Here is a 23998-nt window from a genome sequence, read left to right on the forward strand (position 1 = left end):
GGTTTAGTATTAACCATTCAAATATGACAATTTATTTATTTTACTTAAAAAAACTAGAAGAAATAATTCTAGCATTTCATGGCATTTTTATGTAACCATCCAGAAAACAAAAACCAAAAGTCTCCATCGTACAGTTAATTAACTATACTACCAAGTTCATGAGCTAATAGTAAATCTGATTTCACACACATCTCGTAATGACTTGCCACCTCTGAGTCAAAAGTGATTTAATCTACATAAGGAAAAGAATGAAGGTACCCTTTGCTCTCAAAAAAAGCCTTTCCATCTATTCTTCAGAGTTCAATGATTTAAAAATGTTTGGTCAGTAATTCAAAACAGCCTTTGCAAAATACCATATTTATGAAACACTGTAGCAGGACCTAAATACCCTTCAAATGCAGCATGTTTTACAAGAACATGATCAGGAAATGATTCCCACTGCCAAAAAGAAAAAAAAAACAAAAAAACCCTCTGATGTCTTTAGATTCCTCCAAAAATATATCTGAAAAAAAAATCTTTTATACCTAAAAGACACTTCTTAATCACATTGATGAGAATATTTAGAAAACAAAAGCCTTTTCTTCATATGGCCTGTTGTCATGTAGGCAAATTTTTGTAAAGGTCATTGCCTAGATGTCTCATGGACCTGGACTATATATAATTTAGTCATTAATATCCCGTGACTGCTGCTCCTCATTTTCTGCGATTTCACATTTTGTTAAACTGGCTTTTAGTAATACATATTGAAAAAGAAGGGGGGGGGGAAGAGGTAATTAGAATATATCAAGAAGAAAAATTATTAGACAAAGGAGTTTCCTTAATGAAGATTAACTACACTATTTAAAGATTTACAAACAAAAACTAAAATCCCCCGGTTGCCTAGAATCTCAAAGTCAAATTAACTGCCCCATCACAGAACTGTTGCTTTTTTCTCCATTTCAGGGCCCCAATTCTCCCTCTTTATCTTATTTATTAAGTTTTGTATATAAATGTCTTAGATTGTAATACATCCTGAATCATTTTGTAGAAACTAGTGGGTTCTATACACAATTTTAAGAAGAAAAAAGAGCACAGTTATTTTGATTCAAGTTCCACATTTCCACTTTAGTATCTCAGGAGAATTGAATACGATTTCCTCTCAGATGTTAGGAACGTGTTAACTATACAAGGAGCTATATCATGAGATTTAGAATTACATTCTGCTTTATACCAGCTGATGAGAGTTTTCTTGAAAAGCAATGGTTTTCACAACTTCAATTACCTTATCTGTGGAGTTCTCTTATAACTGGGATGGGCCCGAGCATATCTGGAGGCCAGTAGACCCAAACATTTCTCCAGCACATCTGTTAGAATTTCCTGGGCTAACTTCGGGGGCAGAATGGTCCAGAGATCATGGTGAAGAGCGCAGAAGAAATAATGCCACATCTGGAGTGAGAAGGAGCATCTTTCCCCCTGGCAAAACCACCACACGTTAAACAACAGAATCACATCTTCCAAGATGTCAGTTTGCTTCCTATGAACATAATTAATTCAGGCTGAAAGGAAATAGCTGGAGAGTTTGACACACTAGATGACCAAGAAAGATTTTTGACAAGATGTAAAACATCCTTATTGACAAAGGAACATATGTTTTATTTCAATTACGAGACCAGATATTCTAGTGCAAATCCAGACCACAAGCCTTTAACCTAGCATATCTAGTTTTACCTACTCCTAGCCTGGAGTTTAAAATTCATTTTAAGCTATCAGCTTTACAGTTGCCAAACAAGTCATACTAGTTTAAGATGGTGGGCTGATGCTCCTAAAATTAAATGTTAATAATTTAAATGTTTTAAGTATGTATATGTTTCTGAGACTATTAGCATCATTGAGGTCATCCTGTAAATGTTTGAGATTTCACATTATAATGAAATGACAGGAGTAAAAATAAACTTACATGCCACATACTTATTAACATGCATGAAACCAAGGGGCATGGGTAACTATTAAATATTATTGCATCAGGCTATTCCATTCATGGAGTTCTAATAACAATGCTAGAAACAGACACTACAATGGTCTGATTTTACAAGATTTTGTAAACCTAAAGCAGATGTTATAGTCTCGTCATGTCTTAGTATTTTTACAGTACTTCATACATCCAAGGGGCCAGATTCTCATTCCTTTCCACCCCCCTACAGACCTCTTCTGTGTACCAAATTTTCCCTGACCACAGAGGAAGACCCAGCAGTGGCCAAGGCCAATGGGAACAGGCAGAAATAGAAGGTGGCCTCAAGTGATTTACAAGCATTAATTAGTTAACATGCTCTCAGGGAGGTAGGCTAGTAGTTTGACCTCATTTTCCTCAAACCAGATTAAAAAAATCACTTGAAATTGGAAGAGTTGAATGAGTTTTTCAAACATTACCCAGATCATTACTATATCAAAAGTTAAATGAGTAAAACTTCCCATTTTATCCCTAAGCAATCCTCTTTGACTTAAAATTCGGCTTTGCTAACTACTTATATTTCTCAAACATTATCTGAAGAAAAATCTGCTATACTCTTATATCAAAAATTGATAATTTTTCATGCATATATGCCTATCAGTATTCTCCTTACATATTATTCTTCTGATAATTTCCCTGATTACTAAAATCTTTTGTAGTCACTGTAGTAATAATCTATAATTATTATCTATTGACTTCCAAATGGAGTTTATAAATGAGTAGAACGGGGATACTTGGGTGGGAATCCGGGCATCAAAATGTCTAAGAGTCAGGATCAAAAGAGAAGGCTTTTACCACTCCTAAATTCTACACTAGATGTGTATCAAAACTGTTTTAAAAAATTACAAAATTCGTGTGGGAGTAGCAAAATCATAGTTTCTTATGCTTTGCGGTGTGTTCTGTGATAAGGAATGCTTTTTAAAATTTCCTAAAAGGGCGCCTGGTGGCTCAGTCAGGTGAGCATCGGACTCTGGCTCAGGTTGTGATCTTGGGGTTTGTGAGTTTGAGCCCTGCATTGGACTTGCGGCTGTCAGCTCAGAGCCTGCTTCAGAACCTCTGTCTCCATCTCTCTCTGCCCCTCTGCCACTCATGATCTCTCTCTCTCTCAAAGATAAAAAAAATGAAAAAAAGATAAGATTTTCTTAAGTCAGAAAGGAGTTTTAGAGCTTGATTTTCTCATACTTTTTGTGTCGTAGGTTATTAAAGCAAAATTGCCCCGGCTGATGTAATGACTCGTATGAATGAGTTACACTAACTTTCTCCATGGCAATGGACGGGTGATTAGAATAACATGGCCAACACGATTTCTCATATGTTTCAAAATAAAAACCCATTTCCTTAAAAGTTACCGATAAATGAGAAGATAAAAATAACTTGAGGCATGCGGATTTCTTTCCCTAGAAGTGAAAAACACTTATTGTAAGACTTTTAAAAATACAAACTTCGTATTTCCTTAAAGACATTCCCAACTGGTCATCGTTCTCACGATTCTCTTCGAAGTGTGTCACGTGCAATGTATGCAAAAGGGTTTTCATTGAACCAAATAGGATTCATTTATTTTTCTGACCTGTTTCCCTATCTGTTGTCATTTCAAAGCTATTCTGCTAGTAAACATCTGTTATTTTTGTAGACCCACTATAATGTAAACAGATGTGAGCTTTTATTTAGATTATATATCAGGAAACAAGCAGCTGGGCTTTATTATATAAGGCATTCAATATTATCTTTGAACAGACAATTCTTTATTCTTTGACCATTGGAAAACACAAGTTGCTAAAATTGAGCAGATGTCAAGTATACTGAAAGCTTAATTCTAAACACATAATCTGAACACCCACTGTGCCATCTGACCAGCACCTCATCAGAGAGATACCGAAGTCTCCGACTCTCTCAACTTGACAGTTCAGCAAATGGACATAATGTATTTGGGGCTCACTGGATATCACAAAACACGGATGAATATTGCTTCATATCTTGTAAATTCTTTCACTGTTTCCTTACTACACTCTGCACAAGGCGATAGGCTCCCCTGAGATCTCTATCCCACTCTTCGCCTGCAGTCAGGCAGATTTCATCTCTTTCCTCTCACAACAGCCCAGCCAAAAAACAGACTGGTCCTGTTTCACAAATGAGTTGGAATAATGGGGAGAGGAGGAGAACAGGGTGCAGCGAATGGGATAAAACCATGTCAAGTACTCCAGTTGTCAAAACAGTTTAAAATCTGTGCTATTTTTAGAAGTTCCTTATTTTTGGTAAATATAAAAGCAGTATCACTTTATTTTTCTGAGCATAAATAACAGCCACTAACTCTGCAATTAAATTGTAACTACTGACCACGTAAGTATATGGAAGCCACAGTACCATGTAATCACAGGGTAACTATCTTGTTATTTCTGTCTTTGAAGCTAAAGCCTTGTCATAAGATCTGAGAGCTGCATGTTACATGGTAATTTGTTGTTGTTGTTGTTTTTAATACTTGGTAACTTCAATACCAGGTTCTCAATGCATCCACTTATTATTTATACTGTACAATTCTTCTGACTCCCAATTTGCATAAGAGAAAACATAATACCCCTATGGTGGACCTATAGTGAAATGATACCTGTTCCTCAATGAAAACATCGTATGAAATTGCTCATTAGTACACTGACATATTGAAATAGTTTGAAACAGGAGACGGATTCATTTTCAATCTCTCTGTTTACCTCAAGGCAAATAAGGAAGCTGTGATGCTGCCAAGAGAGGAGAAGACCAATACTTTCATTCTTATCTCAAGCTACCAGCTGCACTGTGCCACTTTCTCGTTCTCATTCTGCTCACTGCTGTTTGAAGCATGTCAGGTTTGGAAAACCCTGTATGAATGCTCTTGCAGAAAGAAAAACTATCTGGGAAGGGCCTCTAAAGGACAGATGAAATGGCCTTTGAAAAAGTGGAAAGTCCTTTAAAAGAGCTTCTTAGCTCCCTCTCTCTGTTACGGCAACATTTATTATGATAATAACTCAGGCATAAATAGAGCCACAGGACCCCTCAGTGCCAGAGAATTGACAAGGGGGACTCTGCTGAATAATACCCCAGTCTGTTTTTCCCAGTACTCCACTGATATTAGGACAGTCAGGAAAAACAAAAATCATAAGCTTCAAGCCAGAGGAAAGGGCAAATTGGAAAAGTTAATGGAGTTGTTGGGCTCGACTGATGAATTTTTTTAAAAACCCTGATTATCTTTTATTAAGATATTATAAATGTTTCACCCTGCCCGAAATCAACTTCAAGGAATTTCAAATATTGTGGCTTATGTATAATCAATGGGATTTAGGAGAAGGGAAATTAATGAAGCCTGATGATGAATAATTTTAATTGATCCTGGGTTTGGTTGCACTGGAAATCATTAGGCTTTAATTCAGTTGGAATTTGGGATTTCAAAACATGGGCTAAATGAAAATAGGTAAGCTATAAATGATCAGATGGGTCTTAAAGCACCCTCATAAGAACATGCAATGAGAAGGAAAAAAATATGTATAAAGAATAAAATGGCTAATAAAAGATACTTGTAAAAAACAGAAATACATAAGAAAAAAAGTGCAGGAGTACCTATAACTGGTCCCTTTAGAAAAAAAATACGAAATTGTAGCATTTTGGCATTGTTATCTCTTTGACTTTCTCATTGTATCCCATTATATTCCAACTTATATAGCACATGCTGCAGCTCAAATTAAGTTATTTTTACTTTTAAGCAGAAGGAGAGTTCTGATGTCTAGTTATTTCAGGTTTTTAAAAAGTGTTTTTCCCAAGTACAAATTCAATATTTAAAAAATATTATCCTAACAGCCTTCGTGTGTTGGTAATGCCAAGCTCATGTTTCTAATTAGCCAGAAAGCAGGTAGGCAGTAAAACATATTTGTGTAAAAAGGAGGGATAGTAAACTTAACTTCACACCTCATAAAAAGCTTTGTAGTCATCCCAGTGGTGGCTCTCAGCATCCTGTAAAATGCTTGTAGCACAAACTCTGACGCAGTAGTCCGTAACCTGAAACTGTAGAGTGTTGATGAATTCCTGATATCGTTGGACAGGCACCAGGAATATGGGTCTGTTCAGAGGCAATGATCAAAGAGACAGAGATTTAAGGCCTGTGCAGTAGGCGGTAACAATCTCCAGTACTACAAATGGTTTTGATTATTAGATATCAATCATTCATTTCCTCCTAATGCTGAAGTCTGCATCCACATTCACTTTCCAAAAAGGAAAAAAAAAAAAAAGCTGGTCTTTGTTTTGCAAGTCCTTTGAAAACGTACATCTGCTGTTCCACAAATATGCACTTCAACTTGAGACAAACTGCATTGTCAATACATCATTCAAAAATAAAAGTATTCTTTGTAAGCCTATTATTAGAGATCAGTGCATTATTTAGGCATTAGGGTATCGTTATTACAGAGAACAACATGCATTTGTCAGAACCAACTTTTATAAAGCTATCACACGTCCCACAAACACACTTCTTTTGTTTTAAAAATTGTAATTTTGTAGATGTCAATTATCTCATAAACTGTTTTAAAATATTCTACGGAAATAAAGTGACTTCTGGCACATTTTGTTTATAACTTCAAGTATGAGTCACCACATCTGACTACTTACGAGAATTAAATAGCAGAGCTATATTCTGCATCAAGTCAAATTTATTTTACTTTTATCTTTAGTTATTTATATTACACTTTCTTATGCTTTCTCTCATAGCTAAGGGACTACAAACACTGAGTGAGAATAAGAAGAAACCGTTGGCTTCACGCTGGACAGCCACGTCCACATGTTCCCTTTGCAAAGGACTGTGCTATCTCCTAGAGGGGCCAAGAGCAGCCAAAAAGACCATGTGGCCATTTTTATTCTCTTTCCAGGAAACATCCAGTCTTTTTAGACTACTAATACATGAGAATTAAGACTGCCGGATGCTTTCTCCTCACATATTAAGGATAGTTTCTTACTAAATGGATGTTTTGAAATATGTTTACATTGGTCAATAGAATAGATTGAAAATGTGTTTATTCTCTCTGTCAGTCCTGACATCCTGTTTGCTTAGAAACAAAAAAAGAAAAGTGCATATTTCACAACTGAGTATACAAGGGACAGAAACAAGTTCAGCTTTCCTTTCCGGGGTAGTCACAGTAGCGTGCCTTACAAAATGGAGAGGGTTTACTCGGTCAGGTCATAACAGCATGCAGAAAATAGTTGCCCCAGATTAGATGGAAAACGGATGGGTCTTTGGAGTGAGCCTTTCAAAGGAATACCTGTCTCTCTTACTACCTGTGTATCTAGTTTAACACCCCACACCCCACCTTTCTGACATTTTCTGGTCAAGGCAGATGAAAATATAATGCGCCATGTTCATTATTATTTTCTCCTTCTTCAATATTGTCATCAAAGTTTCGCTCCTGTGATTTCCGAAGATTACATGTTACTTTAAGCATGGCCATCAACTTAATTTAAATGACACTCACTTCTTAGTATTTTCTTTCATCAAATTATCAAAATGCGTAAAATGCTGGAAGACATATACCGCTGTGGAGAGCAATGTGTGTAAGTTTGTCAGGGGTGCTCTGGAAGGAAACTCCTTGCCCCTCTCCTGCAGTCTCGCCAGGACAGCTGTTGCCACTTTATAACAGGCCTCCACAAAGTTTGCTCTAATTTCCTGGAAAGAATCATCTCTGCATGCCAGAGCCAGTGGAAGCATTGTGTCAAGTTTTTCCATGATGTCAGAACAAAACTAGGGAGAAATAAATGTAGCACTGAGTTATTTGTACTCTGACAGCACCGTGTAATTTATGTACAGGGGAGCCAAATTCCTAAATAATGAATTTGGCATCAAACATAAATATAATGACACAACTTTATAACAATCAATTTCTCAGTTATATAAAGTTAAATGTTTTATGTCAAATAAGGAAATCCCAAAATGATGCTTTCCTACATATAACCTTCAAACCTTATGCTTACCAGACAGACATTATGAAAAACTCATGAAATAGCTTTACATGACAATACTTTATTTGTAGTTCATAGAACTCAGAAAACATGTATCCTTGGCATTAATATGATTGGATTATTTTTGAACTTATTCTAATTTTTTTGCTGAATTTTCATAAAGTAAGTTTTTATTAATCACATGTACATAAGGTTATATCGATTTAATTTAAATAATCTAGAAGCATCAGAAGCAATCTCACCTGCCATCTTCTTACTGGTAAGGAGTCAGCAATTTTCAGAAGTGATGTGCCTGTCTTTTCAGTAGTTATTATGAATCTACTCTTTTTAAATGGCAAAGGAAATACAGTGGATGGAGAGGCAAAACTAGCCTGCACTCCCAATTTGCCAACAGTGTTCCCAGGGGAATGTTCTGGAGCCTCAGGTTGCCAGAAGCCGAATAAGGAAGCCATCTTTAAGATCCCTCTTTTACAGGGACGCCTGGGCGGCTCAGTAGGTTAAGCATCATGATCTCAGAGTTTGTGTGTTCAAGCCCTGCATTGGGCTTTAGACTGACAACTCAGAGACGGGCCTACTTCAGATTCTGTGTCTCCCTCTCTCTGCTCCTCCCCCACTTGCTCTTTCTCTCTCACTCTCAAAATAAATAAAAACACTAAAAAAAAAAAAAGAATGCTCTTTTACAAACATTCCAATCATACGTTGCCAAACTCATTGTGGACTTAATATTGAGTAACGGTATTTATTTATTTCCGTAATTACTTCCTATTTTCTCAGTATGCTCTGTAACTCTCAAGACACACATAAAGATGCAAGACGGATGCTAATGAAATGGAATGTACATTAACGTGTAAATAAAGATTTAAAAGTTGCCTAGGCTAATAAAAGACAGTAATTCCTTCAACCTCCTAAATTTCTCCTGAAATCATTCAAAGGAATAACCCAAACAAATAGTTTTCCCAGCTCTGCATGAAGTCACAGAAGCCTCCCCTTGAGGGGCCTGAGACTCATGGAACAACAAGTTGGCAACAAGTTTAAGGCTTTTTGCTAGCAGTAGCCCATGTACACCAGGGAAGAAATCTGGTACTGGGTCAAGTACCAAGTATTTGCCAGAGACTCCACCATTTCCCTTTGCAAAGTCTTAAATTAAAAAAAAAAAAAAAAAATCTAATTATGCCAGTCTACAGTTTGAAAGGATTTCATTTGAATCTTGCCTTTGCAATTTTCTTTGGTTGGTCCTCCTCCGGAACCACATGACTGTCTTGCCAGACTTGCTGGACATTTGCAAGGTTCATAGCATAGGTTACAGCTGAAGACCTTTCATTCTGTTCCTGTTGGAGAATTTTTGTGGAAAAATCTTCAGTTGCTGCTGTTATACAATGTGCCACAGGAAGAGACACTTCTTTAAATGCATTTCGCCAACGAAAGTCTGGTAAAGTAGCCTGAAATATAAATTTATATGAAGTTATATTAATCTTAACTCAGCAACACATGTTCCTATTGTTATAGATATAAAATTATTATTTTCTTTCAGCATTTGAATATGGGTATTCTTTGATAAATGGCAAAGGCCCTTCTTACAACCTGAAAAATATTACCCAGCGAATAAAGCAATATACACAAACATGTGTATTCTTTACCCAGAGTAATATACTGGCATTTCATTTTAATTCATCAGTGGATTTAATCAGAAACTTTTTTCAAAATTTAATCTCTTAAATATAGTTCAATAAGACTATCTTTATGAGAGTTAAAAGTTACATTTACTATTTATCACATAAAGCAACCTTTAAATTCAATATAGTTAATAAAGTCTAAATTGGATTTTTATAGTCTTTTTTTATAGTTTATTGTTAACAAGTATTCCAACATAAGACAGAGTTTAATATTCAGTCTTTTATTTTTTTTTCACTCTCAGAAATCCAGACAAGCCAAAAAATAGCAACAAGAAATTTCTCAAAGAAAATGACATCATTGTACCTTTCTGGATTTTTTTCTTTTGAATTTTATTTAGTTTCTTCACCCACAAAGTGGTAAGCAACACAACTTTCGTTCCAAGAGATGAGGAATTAAAATTATCTGCATTGCTCTGTGTGGGAGGAGTGGGAGACTGGAGAGAATGGAGACTGGTGGTGTTTTGTTTTCTTTTTTCTTGTGGTCTGGCTCAATACAATTGTCAATGTATACTTTCCCCAAGTCCTCTAATGTTCTCTTATGTACTAAGAACATTAAGTAGGTGAGCCTGTGCTTAGCATTACTTTCTCCCTGTTTTAATGTAATCTTGTTTACTGTAATAATTCACCTACTCTGACTTCAGAAGACTCTAAGCCAATATACCTGACTGAATTACTTATTTTTCTGACTCTGGATGATTTCTATGGTTTCTTTAGGCCTAAAATTACTGGGACTATGATCATTAGCTTAGTTTTCATATACACACATCCCGTACAGCATTTATTTAGTGCTTTTTGTATATACTATAATCAATAATCAAATCCATGGTCAAAAAAGTGGCTCCCATTTTCATTATGCATATAATTATGTTGTAATTGAATTTTTCTTTGTTAAGTTTTAACATCAGAGGGCTTGAAAACACATTTCTCATTTTATTTTTACATAAATTAGTTAAAAATTGAATCCACCCAGCTTTTACAACCTCCTTTGTTTTTTTTTCTAATTTTTTAATATTTATTTTTGAGAGAAAGAGACAGAGTGCAAGGGGGGAGGGGCAGAGAGAGAGGGAGACAGAATCCAGGCTTCAGAATCTGAGCTGTCAGCATAGAGCCTGATGTGGAGATGGAACCCACTACTGGTGAGATCATGACCTGAGCTGAAGTCATTCAACCTACTGAGCCACCTAAGCACCCAAAGCTTATAAGCTAATTTTCAACCAGGAATCAATCTTATTTATTTATTTATTTATTTATTTATTTATTTATTTATTTATTTAAGGGTAAAACTCAAGGCATTTTGATTCATAATGTATTCACAGACATATGATGCTATTATATATGAGTAAAAAATACCACTCTTTCCTCGTCACTCACCTCTTTTACTGGTAGCAATTGCTCTGAAGGAACACTAGTTGCATTTCTTTTAGGTTTCTCTGTTACAACTTTCCAACTGGATGTTTCTAAAATTCCTATGCAACAGAAAACAAACACACAAACATACATTAAGGAAAATAAGCCATACTAGATGGAATTAATAGGGTCAGTTTAACATTAATTATGTAGAAAAGCTCTATACATAGTATACACATACATACACATATATCAAGATTCAGACAACATAGTCAACAGATGTAGGGTGATGTTACCATTACAATAACTACAGGATGAAAATATAGAGTGTCCCTTTCCATATATACAACTTGATGAAATTTGTATGCCATTTATATTCAAATTTGATATACATGCTTATGTAATCTGTAAAATATAGATCCCTTTGTCATTATTCATTGTCATGTTGATAATGTAGGATAAGAGTACAAAGTTAAAATGAATTTCTTTTTTCACTTAAAAATTTAAATTCTAAATAAAGAATGGTGCATTTAAGAAATGATAGTGCTCCTTAGCACATTAATACTTCATTTCTTGAAATGAGGAAGAAAAAAAGTACATGAATAAACATCAACATATCATGAAAAATTACATTATTAATAAATATAACAATAATCCTTTGGAAAAATACAAACACTGGGATAAGAAATAATCTCCAGCTCTTAAAACGGAATTATTTCCTTACCTTTATCTTTGAGAATTAAGGAAGTCTTTTCCATGGGGAAAAAATAGAGCTACAAAAATGTAATTTAAAAATATGCCAAAAAGAAATATTTCCACTTTTCCATTAAGGTTTTATTAATTACAGTTTAATTTGAAATAAATGATTTAGCATTTACCTTTTGCTTTTGCCTAGATTTGACATATTATGATGAATTATATATTCTGATGCATTTAAAAACATTTTTTAGGATCCTAAGAGTCAGTTTCTGCTTACATCCTGAGTAAACAAATTTCAAAATCTACTTGATTCTTATCAATAGGGCTCTGACTGATAGATTCATTTAGCAGATGTGTGGGGTTTTTGGTTTTTGTTTTTTTCTAAGTGTGGTTCTATGAGCATAATCATGAATGATTTCTAAGTAATATCATTTACAAAAACATTCCTCATATGTGGAATTTGAGAAACTTAACAAAAGACCATGGGAGAGGGAAGGAGAAAAAAAAAGTTTCAAACAGAGAGGGAGGAAAACCATAAGAGACTCTTAAATACAGAGAACAAACTGAGGGTTGATGGGGGGGTGGTGAGGGGAAAACGGGTAATGGGCATTGAGAAGAGCACTTGTTGGGATGAGCACTGGGTGTTGTATGTAAGTGATAAATCATGGGAATCTACTCCCAAAGCCAAGAGCACACTGTATTGTTAGGTAACTTGACAACAAATTATATTTTAAAAAAACAAAACCAAAACATTCCTTAGAGAGGTAAAAACTCCCTTTGGTTAACAATAATATCCTTTTTGGAAATTTTATCAGAGTTTATTCTGAGGAAAAGTTTTCCTCAACTCTAGTGTTTCTTTATTATTATTACTTTATTTTTTTTATTCTCAAGTTAGTTAACATACAGTGTAGTCTTGACTTCAGGAGTAGAATCCAGTGATTCATCACTGACATATAACACCCAGTGCTCACCCAACAAGTGCCCTCCTTAATGTCCATCATCCATTTTCCCCATCTCCCCACCCACCTACTCTGGAGTTCCTTAATCATTTTGGGTTTGTGAACACTTCTAAGAACTTGATTAAAGTGACAGAACACTCCAGCCAAAATGCACCATATGATTGCATAGTAGGTATGTGCACACGTACACACACTCGCACCCCCATACATACACACATAAATACTATTGGGAATTCCCAGGCTCTTTTGCGTAGGGCACTCATTAACCCCAAGGGCCTGTGGACTACAGTTTAGGAATCCTGCTTCATTTCTCAACACAAACCACAACATAGAGAGGGTTTCAGATCAGCGTTATATCATTTAACCCAAATTGCTCTCACCATGGCTTGCATTTTATTGTCTTTAAAAAAAAATGGTATTATAAATAACTAATTCTAACACTGAAATAAAATCTAGATTAATGAAATATTTTTTTAAGTTTATTTATTTATTTAGAGAGAGACAGAGACAGCATGAGTGGGAGAGGGGCAGAGAGAGGAGACAGAGAATCCCAAGCAGGCTCTGCGCTGTCAGTGAGGAGCTGGATGTGGGGCTCAAACTCACACAACTGTGAGATCATGACCTGAGTTGAAACCAAGAGTCAGACACTTAACCAAATAAGCCACCCAGTAGCCCCATGGAAGATCTTTAAATAAAGAAAAATGAAACTACAAGGTATTAAAATATGGAATACTTTTTCAAAAGATCTGTGTAGAGAAGATTTTTCAAAAGGACACTAAATGCAAAAGCCATAAAATAATTCTGCATAACAAAAATACCATTAGCAGTCAAAATGGATAGGACAAACTGACTTAGCACTCTTTTTCAAAATGTCCATACTATATATTTTTTATTAGTAGACTTTTTTTTTTAGAGCAGTTTTAGGCTTACAGAAAAGTTGAGCAGAAAGTACAGAGTTTCCCATATATTCTCTTTCTCTCTGCCCTGTTTGCCCTAATGTTAACACCTTGCACTGGTGTGGTATATTTTTTTACAATTGAGGAACCAGTATTTATTAATATTAACTAAAGTCTATAGTTTACATTAGGATTCATTCTTTTTTTAATTAAGTTTTTAATTCAGGTATAGTTAACATACAGTGTTATATTAGTTTCAGGTGTACAATATAGTGACTCAACAGTTCCATATGTCACCAAACCTCATCAGGATAAGGCCATTCCTTAATCCCCATCATTTATTTCACTTATCCCCCTCGTACCTCCCCTCCGGTAGCCATCAGTTTGTTCTCTATAGTTAAGAGTCTATTTCTTGGTTTCCCTCTCTCTTTTTTTCCTTTGCTTGTTATTTTTTGTTTGTTTCTTTTTTTAAAAAAAATTAATAGCCCAAGCATACTTTTAAATTCAAATTTTAGTTAATATAGAGTGCAATATTGGTTTCAGAAGTAGAATTAATTCATAATTACATACAACACCCAGGGCTTATCACAAGTGTCCTCCTTAATGCCCATCATCCATTTAGCCTATCCCTCCACTCCCTTCCCCTACATTAAGCCTCAGTTTGTTCTCTATCATTAGGAGTCTCTTGTGATTTGTTTCCCTTTCTTCTCATTATCACGCCTTTCCCACATGTTCATCTCTTTTGTTTCTTAAATTCCACATATTAATGAAATCATATTAGTCTTTCTCTGATTGACTTATTTCGTTTAGCATAATACATTCTTAGCTCCATCTACATTGTTGCAAATGACAAGATTTCATTCTTTTTGATGGCTGAATAATATTCCATTTTGTGTGTGTGTGTGTGTGTGTGTGTGTGTGTGTGTGTGTGTGTGTGTATACATACGCTTAAACACACACACACACGCACACACACATCTTCTTCATCCAGTCATCAGTCAATGGACCCCTGGGTTGCTTCCATAATTTGGCTATTGTAGATAATGCTGCTATAAACATAGGAGTGCATATATCCCTTTGAATTAACGTTTTGTATTTTGGGGGCGGTAAGTTCCCAGTAATGTGATTCCTGAATTGTAGAGTAATTCTATTTTTAACTTTTTGAGGAAACTCCATACTGTTTTCGACAGTGACCACACCAGTATGCATTCCCACCAACAGTGCAGGAGGGTTCCTTTTTCTCCACATCCTCACCAAAACTTTTTGTTTATTGTGTTTTAAATTTTAGCCATTCTGACAGGTGCGAGGTGGTATCTCAATAAATTTTGGTTTGCATTTCCCTGATGATGAAGGATGTTGAGCATCTTTCACGTGTCTGTTGTCCATCTTGATGTCTTCTTTGGAGAAATGTCTGTTCATGTCTCTGTCCATTTTTTAATTGGATTGCTTTCTGGGTGTTGAGTTTGATAAGTTCTTTATATATTTTGGATATTAACTCCTTATCTGATATGCCATTTGCAAATATCTTCTCCCATTCTGTAGAATGTCTTTTAGTTTTGTTGATTGTTTCCTTTGCTGTGCAGAAGTTTTTATTTTGATATAGTCCCAATGGTTTATTTTTGCTTTTATATCTCTTGCCTTTGGAGACATATCTAGAAAAATGTTGCTACAGATGATGTCAGAGAAATTACTGCCTGTGCTCTCTTCTAGGATTTTTATAGTTTCAGGTCTCACATTTACATCTTTAATATATTTTGAAATTAAGGATTCATTCTTTGTGTTGTGTATTTTATGGGTTGAAAATGCATAATGGTATGTGTCCACCATTACTCTATCATATAGAATAATTTCACTGTTCTAGGAGTCTCCTGTGCTCCATCTAGTCACTGCTGTCCCTCTCTTCCCTTGCCTTGAAAACCACTGCTCTTTACCATCTCTATACTTTTGTTTTTTCCAGAAGTTCATTAAATTGGAATCATATAGTATGTAGTCTTTTCAGATTGGCTTCTCTCATTTAGCAGTATGCATTTAAGAGTCCTCCATGTATTTTTGTGGCTTGATATCTCATTTGTTTTTATCATTGAATAATATTTCATTTTCTGGATGCACCACAATTTGTTTATGCATTCACCTACTAAAGGACATCTTGGTTACTTCCATGGTTTGGCAGTTATGAAGAAAGCTGCTGAAAACACACACATGATGGTTTTTATGTGAACATAAGTTTTTAATTCACTTGCATAAATACCTGGGAATGTGATTACTGGGTCATATAAGACAGTGTTTAGCTTTATAAGATACAATGAAATCATCTTCTAAAGAGGCTATACTATTTTACATTCTTATCAGCAGTGAGCGAGAGTTCCTGTGGCTTCACGTCTTTGTAAGAATTTGGTGGTGTTAGTGTTTTAGATTTTAGCCATTCTAACAAGTATGTAGTGGTATCTCTTTGTTTCACTTTCCATTTCCCTGATGACATATGATGTTGAGCATGTTTTCATATGCTTATTTCCCATCTGTATATCTTCTTTGGTAAGGAGTCTGTTCAGATCGTTTGCTCTTTTTTTAAATTGAGGTTTTTTGTTTTTTGGTTTTTTTGGTTGTTGTTGTTTTCTTGTTGAATTTTAAGAGTTCTTTGCATATTTAAGACACAAGTCCTTTACCAGAGATGTGTTTTGCAAACATTTTTCTCAGTCTACGGCTTGTCTTCTTATCCTCTTAACTACCATAACTTTTTACTTGGCAATTTCACTTCAGAAGTATACTGCCAGATACATATGTGCTCATATAAGACATAGTTTCAAGGAAATCTGCTGTGTCATTGTTTGTGGTAGCAAACGGAGAGGAAAAAAGAACCCTATATGCTCATCAGTTAGGAACTGGTGAAATTATGGTACATGCACCAATGGAAAATTATTCAGCTATTAGAAAGAATGAGGTCTTTCTATATAACTGTTAATAAAAAAGCAGCTCTGCATCGTATGACAAGATTCCCTGTTATTTTAACTTGGTGAATAGTAGTTGTCCCTAAAAAGGAAAACTACACAAGTAGAGTGGAAAAAGACTTCATTTACAGTCTACTCTTTTGTCTTCTTAAAAGTTTTCCTATATGCATGGACTACTATTCAAAACAAATTTTAAAGAAGAAGACATAATAAAGATAAAATTGTTAATGACGTGAAGGGACAATGCTTAGATTCTTAACGTCACCTTACTTTTCTACAGATAGCTCATAAAGCCAGCTAATTTAAAAAGATACTTACTCTGGAAAAATAACACTAGTTCAAAGTACAAGCTTTGCAGATCTATTTCTGGAGATAACTATCTGCCATTGTGCAGCTATCATTTAAGACTTACAAAAAAAGTTAATTATCTTATATTTGTCTTTTCACTTCCAAATACATTATGCTTATTCACTCAAAGTAATATGTCTTGATGTTTATACAAACCATTTGCCTATTTTCAAGATGAATAAAAAAAGCTAAGCTTCCCAAGACTTCTGTTGCTGGTAAGCAATTCTACAGTAAGACAGAAAATGAATTATGAAGCTGTTATGCTAACTTTTAGGATACAATCTTTCCCCCCAAAATTAAAAAAAAAATTTTAAACCTAATCCTATATAAAGAGCAAAGGGTATCATTTTAAGGCAGTATTAGTAGGACCGATTCTAGACTAATAAAATATCTTACAGTTTTAGTGAATTATGGCATCTTTGCATTCACTTGAAATTCCAAATGGTCAACATCAAAATTTGGCACTGTCAAACTTTATGAGTTCTGTGAACATGTGCAAAGTATTTTACCTATTTAAATATATATTGAAAATTCTATTCACTTACTAGCATTGTCTAGAAAAGTAGATCATTTTTGGCTCATCACTCTAAAACATAGTTATTTATATACAGTCAACACTGGTTTCCTTAAGAGGATGCCCAGATTAAGGACCTCAGTAGAGTGCAGAGGGTCACAGGAATGCCAGCTGCGTAACAGTCTCTCCCTAAAGAGTTCGCTGTGGTTCATTTTACATTTCTGGTTAGTTTCCACACTGTCGCTTTCTTTCATAGAGAGTAGAGGTTGGCAGTACTTCCCTGTGACATCCACTTTCACACCCAAATTGGTCTTCATAGGCTCCCATTGTGTGCACTACAAAGCAACTTGCCTTGTTGGCAGCTCTAAGTGGGAACTACAAGTCTTTCTTTTCTTCACTGTTCTTTTCTGGCTCACAAGCAACCTCCCACCAAAAGCTGAATCTGTGGAAGAGACTACATCCAAGAGATAATACTATGAAAAAGTATGAAGAGAAGCCCAGGTGGCCACCTTGCAAATTTCCAATGTGGAAGCCTTCGACCTCTCTGCCCAAGAAACAGCTAAAGTCCTAGTGTAATGAGCTTTACAAACCCTAGGAGCCTCTTTACCTTAACTACATACGCCTCCCTAATACAATCCCTTAACCATCTAGCTAAGGAACTCTTAGAAGCCATTTGACCCCTCTTAAGACCCCCTAAGAGTACAAACAATCTTTCAGAAGATCTGAAATCTTTGATTCTTCTGAGACAAACCCTAAGTGTTCTTCTTACATCCAATTGAAGCAGCCATTGCTCTTTGTCATTGCTGGGGCTAAAGAAAAATGAGGGCCAAGAAACCTCCTGGTTTAGATAAATCTCAGATGCCACCTTTGGAAAATTTGAGGAACTGCCCGAAGAACAACTTTATTCCAAAGGAGCATTAGAAGTGCCCCATAAATCAAACCTGAGGCCACTCCAGAAGACATGATCAACTAAAAGAAATACAGTAAGGCACCATTACAGTCAAATAATGTGCTATCATTTACTGAAATGACCAGAACAGAAAACCATCAAGTCGTGACGAAAAAAACAAAACGAAACAAAAAAACCAAATAAATATAATAACTAAATATCTTTTTTTTCTCTGAAAATGCGATGTCTCACAAAATCTATTGTATCATATTCAAATTACTAAGAGCATGGCCAATTTAGCTAAATTGACGATATAATGGTAAACATCAAAGTAAAAAGTAAAATATTTAATCATCTTTATATTTTCTCTGTGTGATGTTAAGCACCTGGATATTTTTAAAACATCTGGACAATAAGAAAAAAAAAAACAAATCCTCACTTTCATCACATTGTTTTGGTTACATGGACATAGTAGGCAACTCTTTCCAAGATCTTTATTAGCAAAATATGCTCCAATCAAAAGAAATACACAGGAAACCAAATGACTTGATCTTTTTTTTTTTTTCACTATTCCCTCCTACACAAGATTTCCAAGCAAAACATTAACTATCAGGATAACTTAAGACGCATTTGGTTTCTTTAATCATCCATTTCAAGGAATCTTTCCCTTCCTGATTTAAAAAAAACCTATGCTTTTGATAAGAATTGATTAACTTGGCTGTACTGAATAAAACATTTAAGTTTTTCTTGACAATTTCCCTCAAGATCATTCTTTTCAGGGAGCCATTTATATAAAGTTATGTCAGATTAAATCAATCTTAGCTTTGTTTTAAAAAACATGAATTTCAACAATGAAGAACGCATATATCACAAGGGGATAGTCTAGTACTTAAGATATTTCTTATACCTGTCCTTCAAAATACCTTCCACATACTACGTTCAATAACCCACAACTGTGTTTCTATAATGCATTCTTATTAATGTGAACTTCAGTTACTTTTATCTGCCATGCTGCTTATATGACAAATTTGGGTAAGGCAGTATATGTAGCATAATTATATATTTTCTCTGTTGATTTTATTCTTTAATGATAACTATTTCTCTCAAATATATAGCATTTGCAAGTCTCAACATTTCTTGGTCTTAATCTAAATAAGTTGGGCCAGCTTTTCCTTTTCTCCTTTTATTCTGAAATCAGTATGTCAAACCTCTGCCTCAATCATTAGCCATTAAGTTTTGTATCTTCATAATACTTCTCTAATACAATTCTGATTTTGAATTTATGCTGCTCTTTAAAGGAATAAAGTTCTTAAAATCCACCTAATTTCTCTAGAGCCTAGTGTTGGACCAATATGAGTCCAAAGAGGTAAGAGGCTATATGTGTTGGAGTCCACTCTATTTCTTGATTCACACTTCAGAAAAGATCTGCTAGAGATGTGGATGAGAGATGCAAAATCATAGTCAACCATGGTGGATGAGTACCAACATCAACTGTCAACTGCTTGAGGCACCAACTTGTCACTAAAAAATTAGGATGTCATATTTATCTACTCAGATCTTTCTCTGACCCAGTCAGTTAAATCTAGAAGACCCACTAGGGTTCATATTATCTCTAATTAAATCTACTTTTCCATTCTGTCTTTTAATTTTCATATTTTCTGTCTTTATATTTTTATTATTTTCCTATTAGACTTTTTAATAGCTTTTAGAAACCTGAAATCCACCTCCATTTTTCTTCAAATTATCTCCAAACTTGAAAAAATGATCTACTTTACTTTATAATTTCATAGTGCTACTTAAATGTAATCTGACACATAGAAGTATAAGCTATGCTTAAAACAAAAGAAACTTAGACCCTATAACTTTCCCAATATTATTCACCCCAGGCAAATTAACTAAAGAAATGGAAAAGTAAACATATTAAAGTACATGTAATTTCTTACTAAGAAATTGGGTTTTGAAATCTTCTGATTGATTGTTAATCATCTGGTTTTCTCACGTCATTTTGCAAACGCAGCCACAAGCTCTATTAATTGTCCTTAACATGATATATGGTATCATGCAAAAGAGAACTTTGTATGGTTTATTCTGATACAGATGAAAATATTTTGAAGTACAGATAGGAACACAGGGAACATATTTTAACTATCTAGATTTTGAAATCTAGAAACATTATTTCAACATACATGGCATAGTTTGCCTCGAAAGGATTTTGTGAAGACTAAACTTAAAACATTATATAATTATTATTACTTTTATAACAGCTCTCATTTACTGATTGTGACCTACTAGACATTCTTTTAAATACATAACACTAAATCATTGAATTCCCACAACCCTACATAACATAATGAGATCTGAAGCATGTAGTAGTAACAAAAGAGAGAGAGAGAGAGAGAAAGTTAGTTTAGTCCTACACCATCATTTTGAAGATGAGAAAACAGAGGTCTAAAAAAATGAACTATCTTGCCTAAAGTCATGTGGCAGCTAGTAGCAGAAGAGGAGATACTTCATCATCCACTATGCTTGTTTTTTCCATAGGCTAGGCTGTGTTTCTCTGAATTAAAAAAAAAAAAAATCTGATTTTATCTAAAGATCATTATCCAGAATTGACCTCCAATGTTTTGTTAATTAGAATTATGGAGTTTGCCACGTATAAAGGATGAAAATATAATTCTATGGTGTGTATTATATTTAATATTTATTTAAAGGATTCTATCATGCATTTTTTTTCAAGTAATGGTATAGATTTAGTGGCAGGAAGTGAAAACAGAGAGAAGAGTTGATTTACAAATTTAAACAAAGGAGCATGTTACCTGAAGGATTTCTGGGTGTCTTGAGTGATATAAATATTTCTTCCAATAATTCTTCAACATTTTCTTCCAGCTTCAAAAAGGATTTTACGAGCTGTGCTAAGAATTTGAGTTCATTTATGGAGAGGAAAAAGTTTCTTCCTTTCTGTGAACATTCGGGTGTAACTGTGAAAGAGAAGATCTATTTGTACATTTTATTTGTTTTCTCAGTAAATACTGAAACAATCTATGTGCTTCCGTAAACCATCAAAACTAACAAGTTCAATAAGTAAACCAAGTTTGTTATTAAGAAATGAATATAGGGGCGCCTGGGTGGCTCAGTCAGTTGAACATCCAACTCTTGATTTTGGCTCAGGTCAGGACCCCAGGGTCATGGGATTGAGCCTTGCATTGGGCTCTGCACTTATCTTTTAAGATTCTGTCTCTCCCTCTGCCACTTTCACATTTGTGTTCTCTCTCTCTAAAAATTAAAAAAAAATGCATATAAAATCTCCTAAAAGAGTCTTTTCTTTAGGGAAACTGGGGATGAGCATTCTGTTTCATACAACTATGACACTTAAATAATTATATTGATTCTCAGAGTTATAAACAGGAAGGTGATTGGTTGTTGTAAAATCATATACAATTTTATTTTTTTTAAGTCTGTCACAACTTGAATCTAGTCACAAGGGAATATCACAAACCCAAATTGACAGAAAGTGTAGAAAACAGCTGGTCTGTACTCTTTAAAAGTGGTATGTTATGAAACACAGAGACTAGGACACGTTCTAGTCAAAAGGAGTTTAAAAAGACATGACAACAGAAATCAATACATGATCAGTGTTTTATTTTACTTTATTTTATTTTTTTTTACAAAGAACATTATTGGGATAATTTGGTAAAATGTGAGTAAGGTCTACAATCTGATGCTCTTATTTCATGATTGTTAATTTTCTGATATGGATAACTATACTGTGATTATGAAAGAAAATGCCCTTGTTTTTAAGAAATATAGTGAAGTATACAAGGACAAATATCTGTAATTTATTCTCAGTTCAGGAAAAAAAAAGTTTTCAGAGACAGTGAATGCAAAGGTGGAAATGTGGTAAATTATTAACATTTGATGAATCTGGATAATTTTTGTAAGTATGAAATTAAAATAAAAATTTAACTTAAAAGAAAAAGTGACAAGACAAAAGGAGTTTTCAAGACCTTAGAAGGATTCCTCCTATATCATTAAAAAGAAGCAACCTAATTGTTAAATCTAGACTACATAATTCATGAAATCATGTTTAAAAATAACTTCAGTCTAAGTAATTGTGATATCTATTGCTTTGATAAGAACAAAACAACTTAAAATAAATATTGATTTTTCCCTTTTATAATTAGTGTTTTCTTCTTTTGTAATTACATCACACTACCATCTGAATACAGAAAAATATCTTAAACTTCAAGCATATGGAGAATAGAACTCACCAAATGACACCGTGGACCAAGTTTTCAAAGATTTAAAGAATTCTTCTTTATTAATGTCACTTCTTAAAACATACATGGCATTTAAGAACTATCTTGAGGCTTAATAACAAATTGAAAAATCTGCACTCTTGTAAGGTAAGCATACAATCCCTTTGGTGAGAAAACACGTGCAAAGTCTCTTAGAAATAATGTAAGGCCTGGTGATTCCATGTGAAAAAGTTTACCTTCATCACATGGATCTAAAAGGAGGGTTCCAAACATGTGACAATTTAATGGGTAATCCACTTCATTTCAGTTACATTTTAAAACGCTGGCATCAGACTTGTAACCGTATGATAGAGGTTTTCACTGAGGACCAAAAATGTCATGGTACCTCTGTGGATAATTTGAGACCCTGTCAGCCAACTTAAACAGTGGAATTTAATCCTGTTCTTGAAGCGTAAAACAAGGCTTTAAAAAAACCCCCCAAAAACCCACAAGTGCCTACAAAAACTATTTCATCTCTACATTGATATTAGGCCCACATACATTAAAGTCTACCTCTAAACAGCCCTGCTCACACCTGTCATTCACCCACAGGCGTGCCAGAGAACACAAACATGGACGTCAGCATATAACTAAGATTCTACCATGAAAATCATGACCCAAAAATGAAAAGAAAAGAGAATAAATATACTGTGAATCATTTAGCTGTTGCTTGACTCTCATTTTGCCTGTTTGATTTCTTTTAGGCTTTGCTCATGTGGTTGAAGGGTCTGGTTTAACCTTCTAAATCTTAAAGGTGTTCCTTTGGAACTAAATATAAGCCAAATTTTCAGACTTGAAGAATTCTTCTTCATTCTTTAATAGTTTAGCTAGAAAAATAAGAAGGCTTTGTGTAGCTCCATTCTCATTACAAGTATTGTGTTTATAAAGTAAGCAAAGAAACACACACCTTCCTAAAACATCTTTGAGGGTCAAAACCCTCTAACCTAACAGTGCTACTTGTTTAAAAATTATGTAAGGTTGGGGCACCTGGGAGGCTCAGTCGGCTAATCGTCTGACTTTGGCTCAGGTCATGATTTCATGATTCATGGGTTCAAGCCCTGGGTCAGGCTCTGTGCTGACAGCTCAGAGCCTGGAGCCTGCTTTGGATTCTATGTCTCCCTGTCTCTCTGCCCCTCCCCTGCTTGGTTCTCTCCCTCCCTCTCTCTCTCTCTCTCTCAAAAATAAATAAACATGAAAAAAAATTATGTAGGGCCTGAGGATTCCATATGAAGAGGTCTTACCTTCATGATCTGGATTTAGAATAATCTTGTATTGCAGAAATTTAACAATATTGAGTGCTAAAGGCTTTTCAATTCAATGCATCTTTACAACTTCATAGTGAAAGAGGACAGAAAAATATGTGTGACCTAAATCTAATAATTTTTGTCCCCAAGAAGCAATGATTATGGTAGAGGTCCATTAATTAGTAGTCCTTATTTCCTATTACTATTAGCTCAGTGTTCTCCCAAGGGCTAT

At 34.7% G+C, this 23998-nt stretch overlaps 1 protein-coding gene across 1 annotated transcript in view; it reads right to left on the reverse strand.

The window, feature by feature from the left end:
- The window catches only part of KIAA0825 (KIAA0825 ortholog), a 190253-nt gene that overhangs the window by 66798 nt on the left and 99457 nt on the right, over positions 1-23998 (reverse strand). The window contains exons 6-11 of the mRNA XM_043593653.1: positions 21044-21205; positions 11002-11096; positions 9169-9396; positions 7474-7739; positions 5921-6071; positions 1262-1452 (exon numbers count right to left, since the gene is read on the reverse strand). Coding sequence (XP_043449588.1) covers positions 1262-1452; positions 5921-6071; positions 7474-7739; positions 9169-9396; positions 11002-11096; positions 21044-21205 — 1093 coding nt within the window. The remainder of the gene's footprint in view (positions 1-1261; positions 1453-5920; positions 6072-7473; positions 7740-9168; positions 9397-11001; positions 11097-21043; positions 21206-23998) is intronic.

Source organism: Prionailurus bengalensis, chromosome A1 (genome assembly GCF_016509475.1).
Source record: "Prionailurus bengalensis isolate Pbe53 chromosome A1, Fcat_Pben_1.1_paternal_pri, whole genome shotgun sequence".
Lineage (NCBI taxonomy): Eukaryota > Metazoa > Chordata > Mammalia > Carnivora > Felidae > Prionailurus > Prionailurus bengalensis.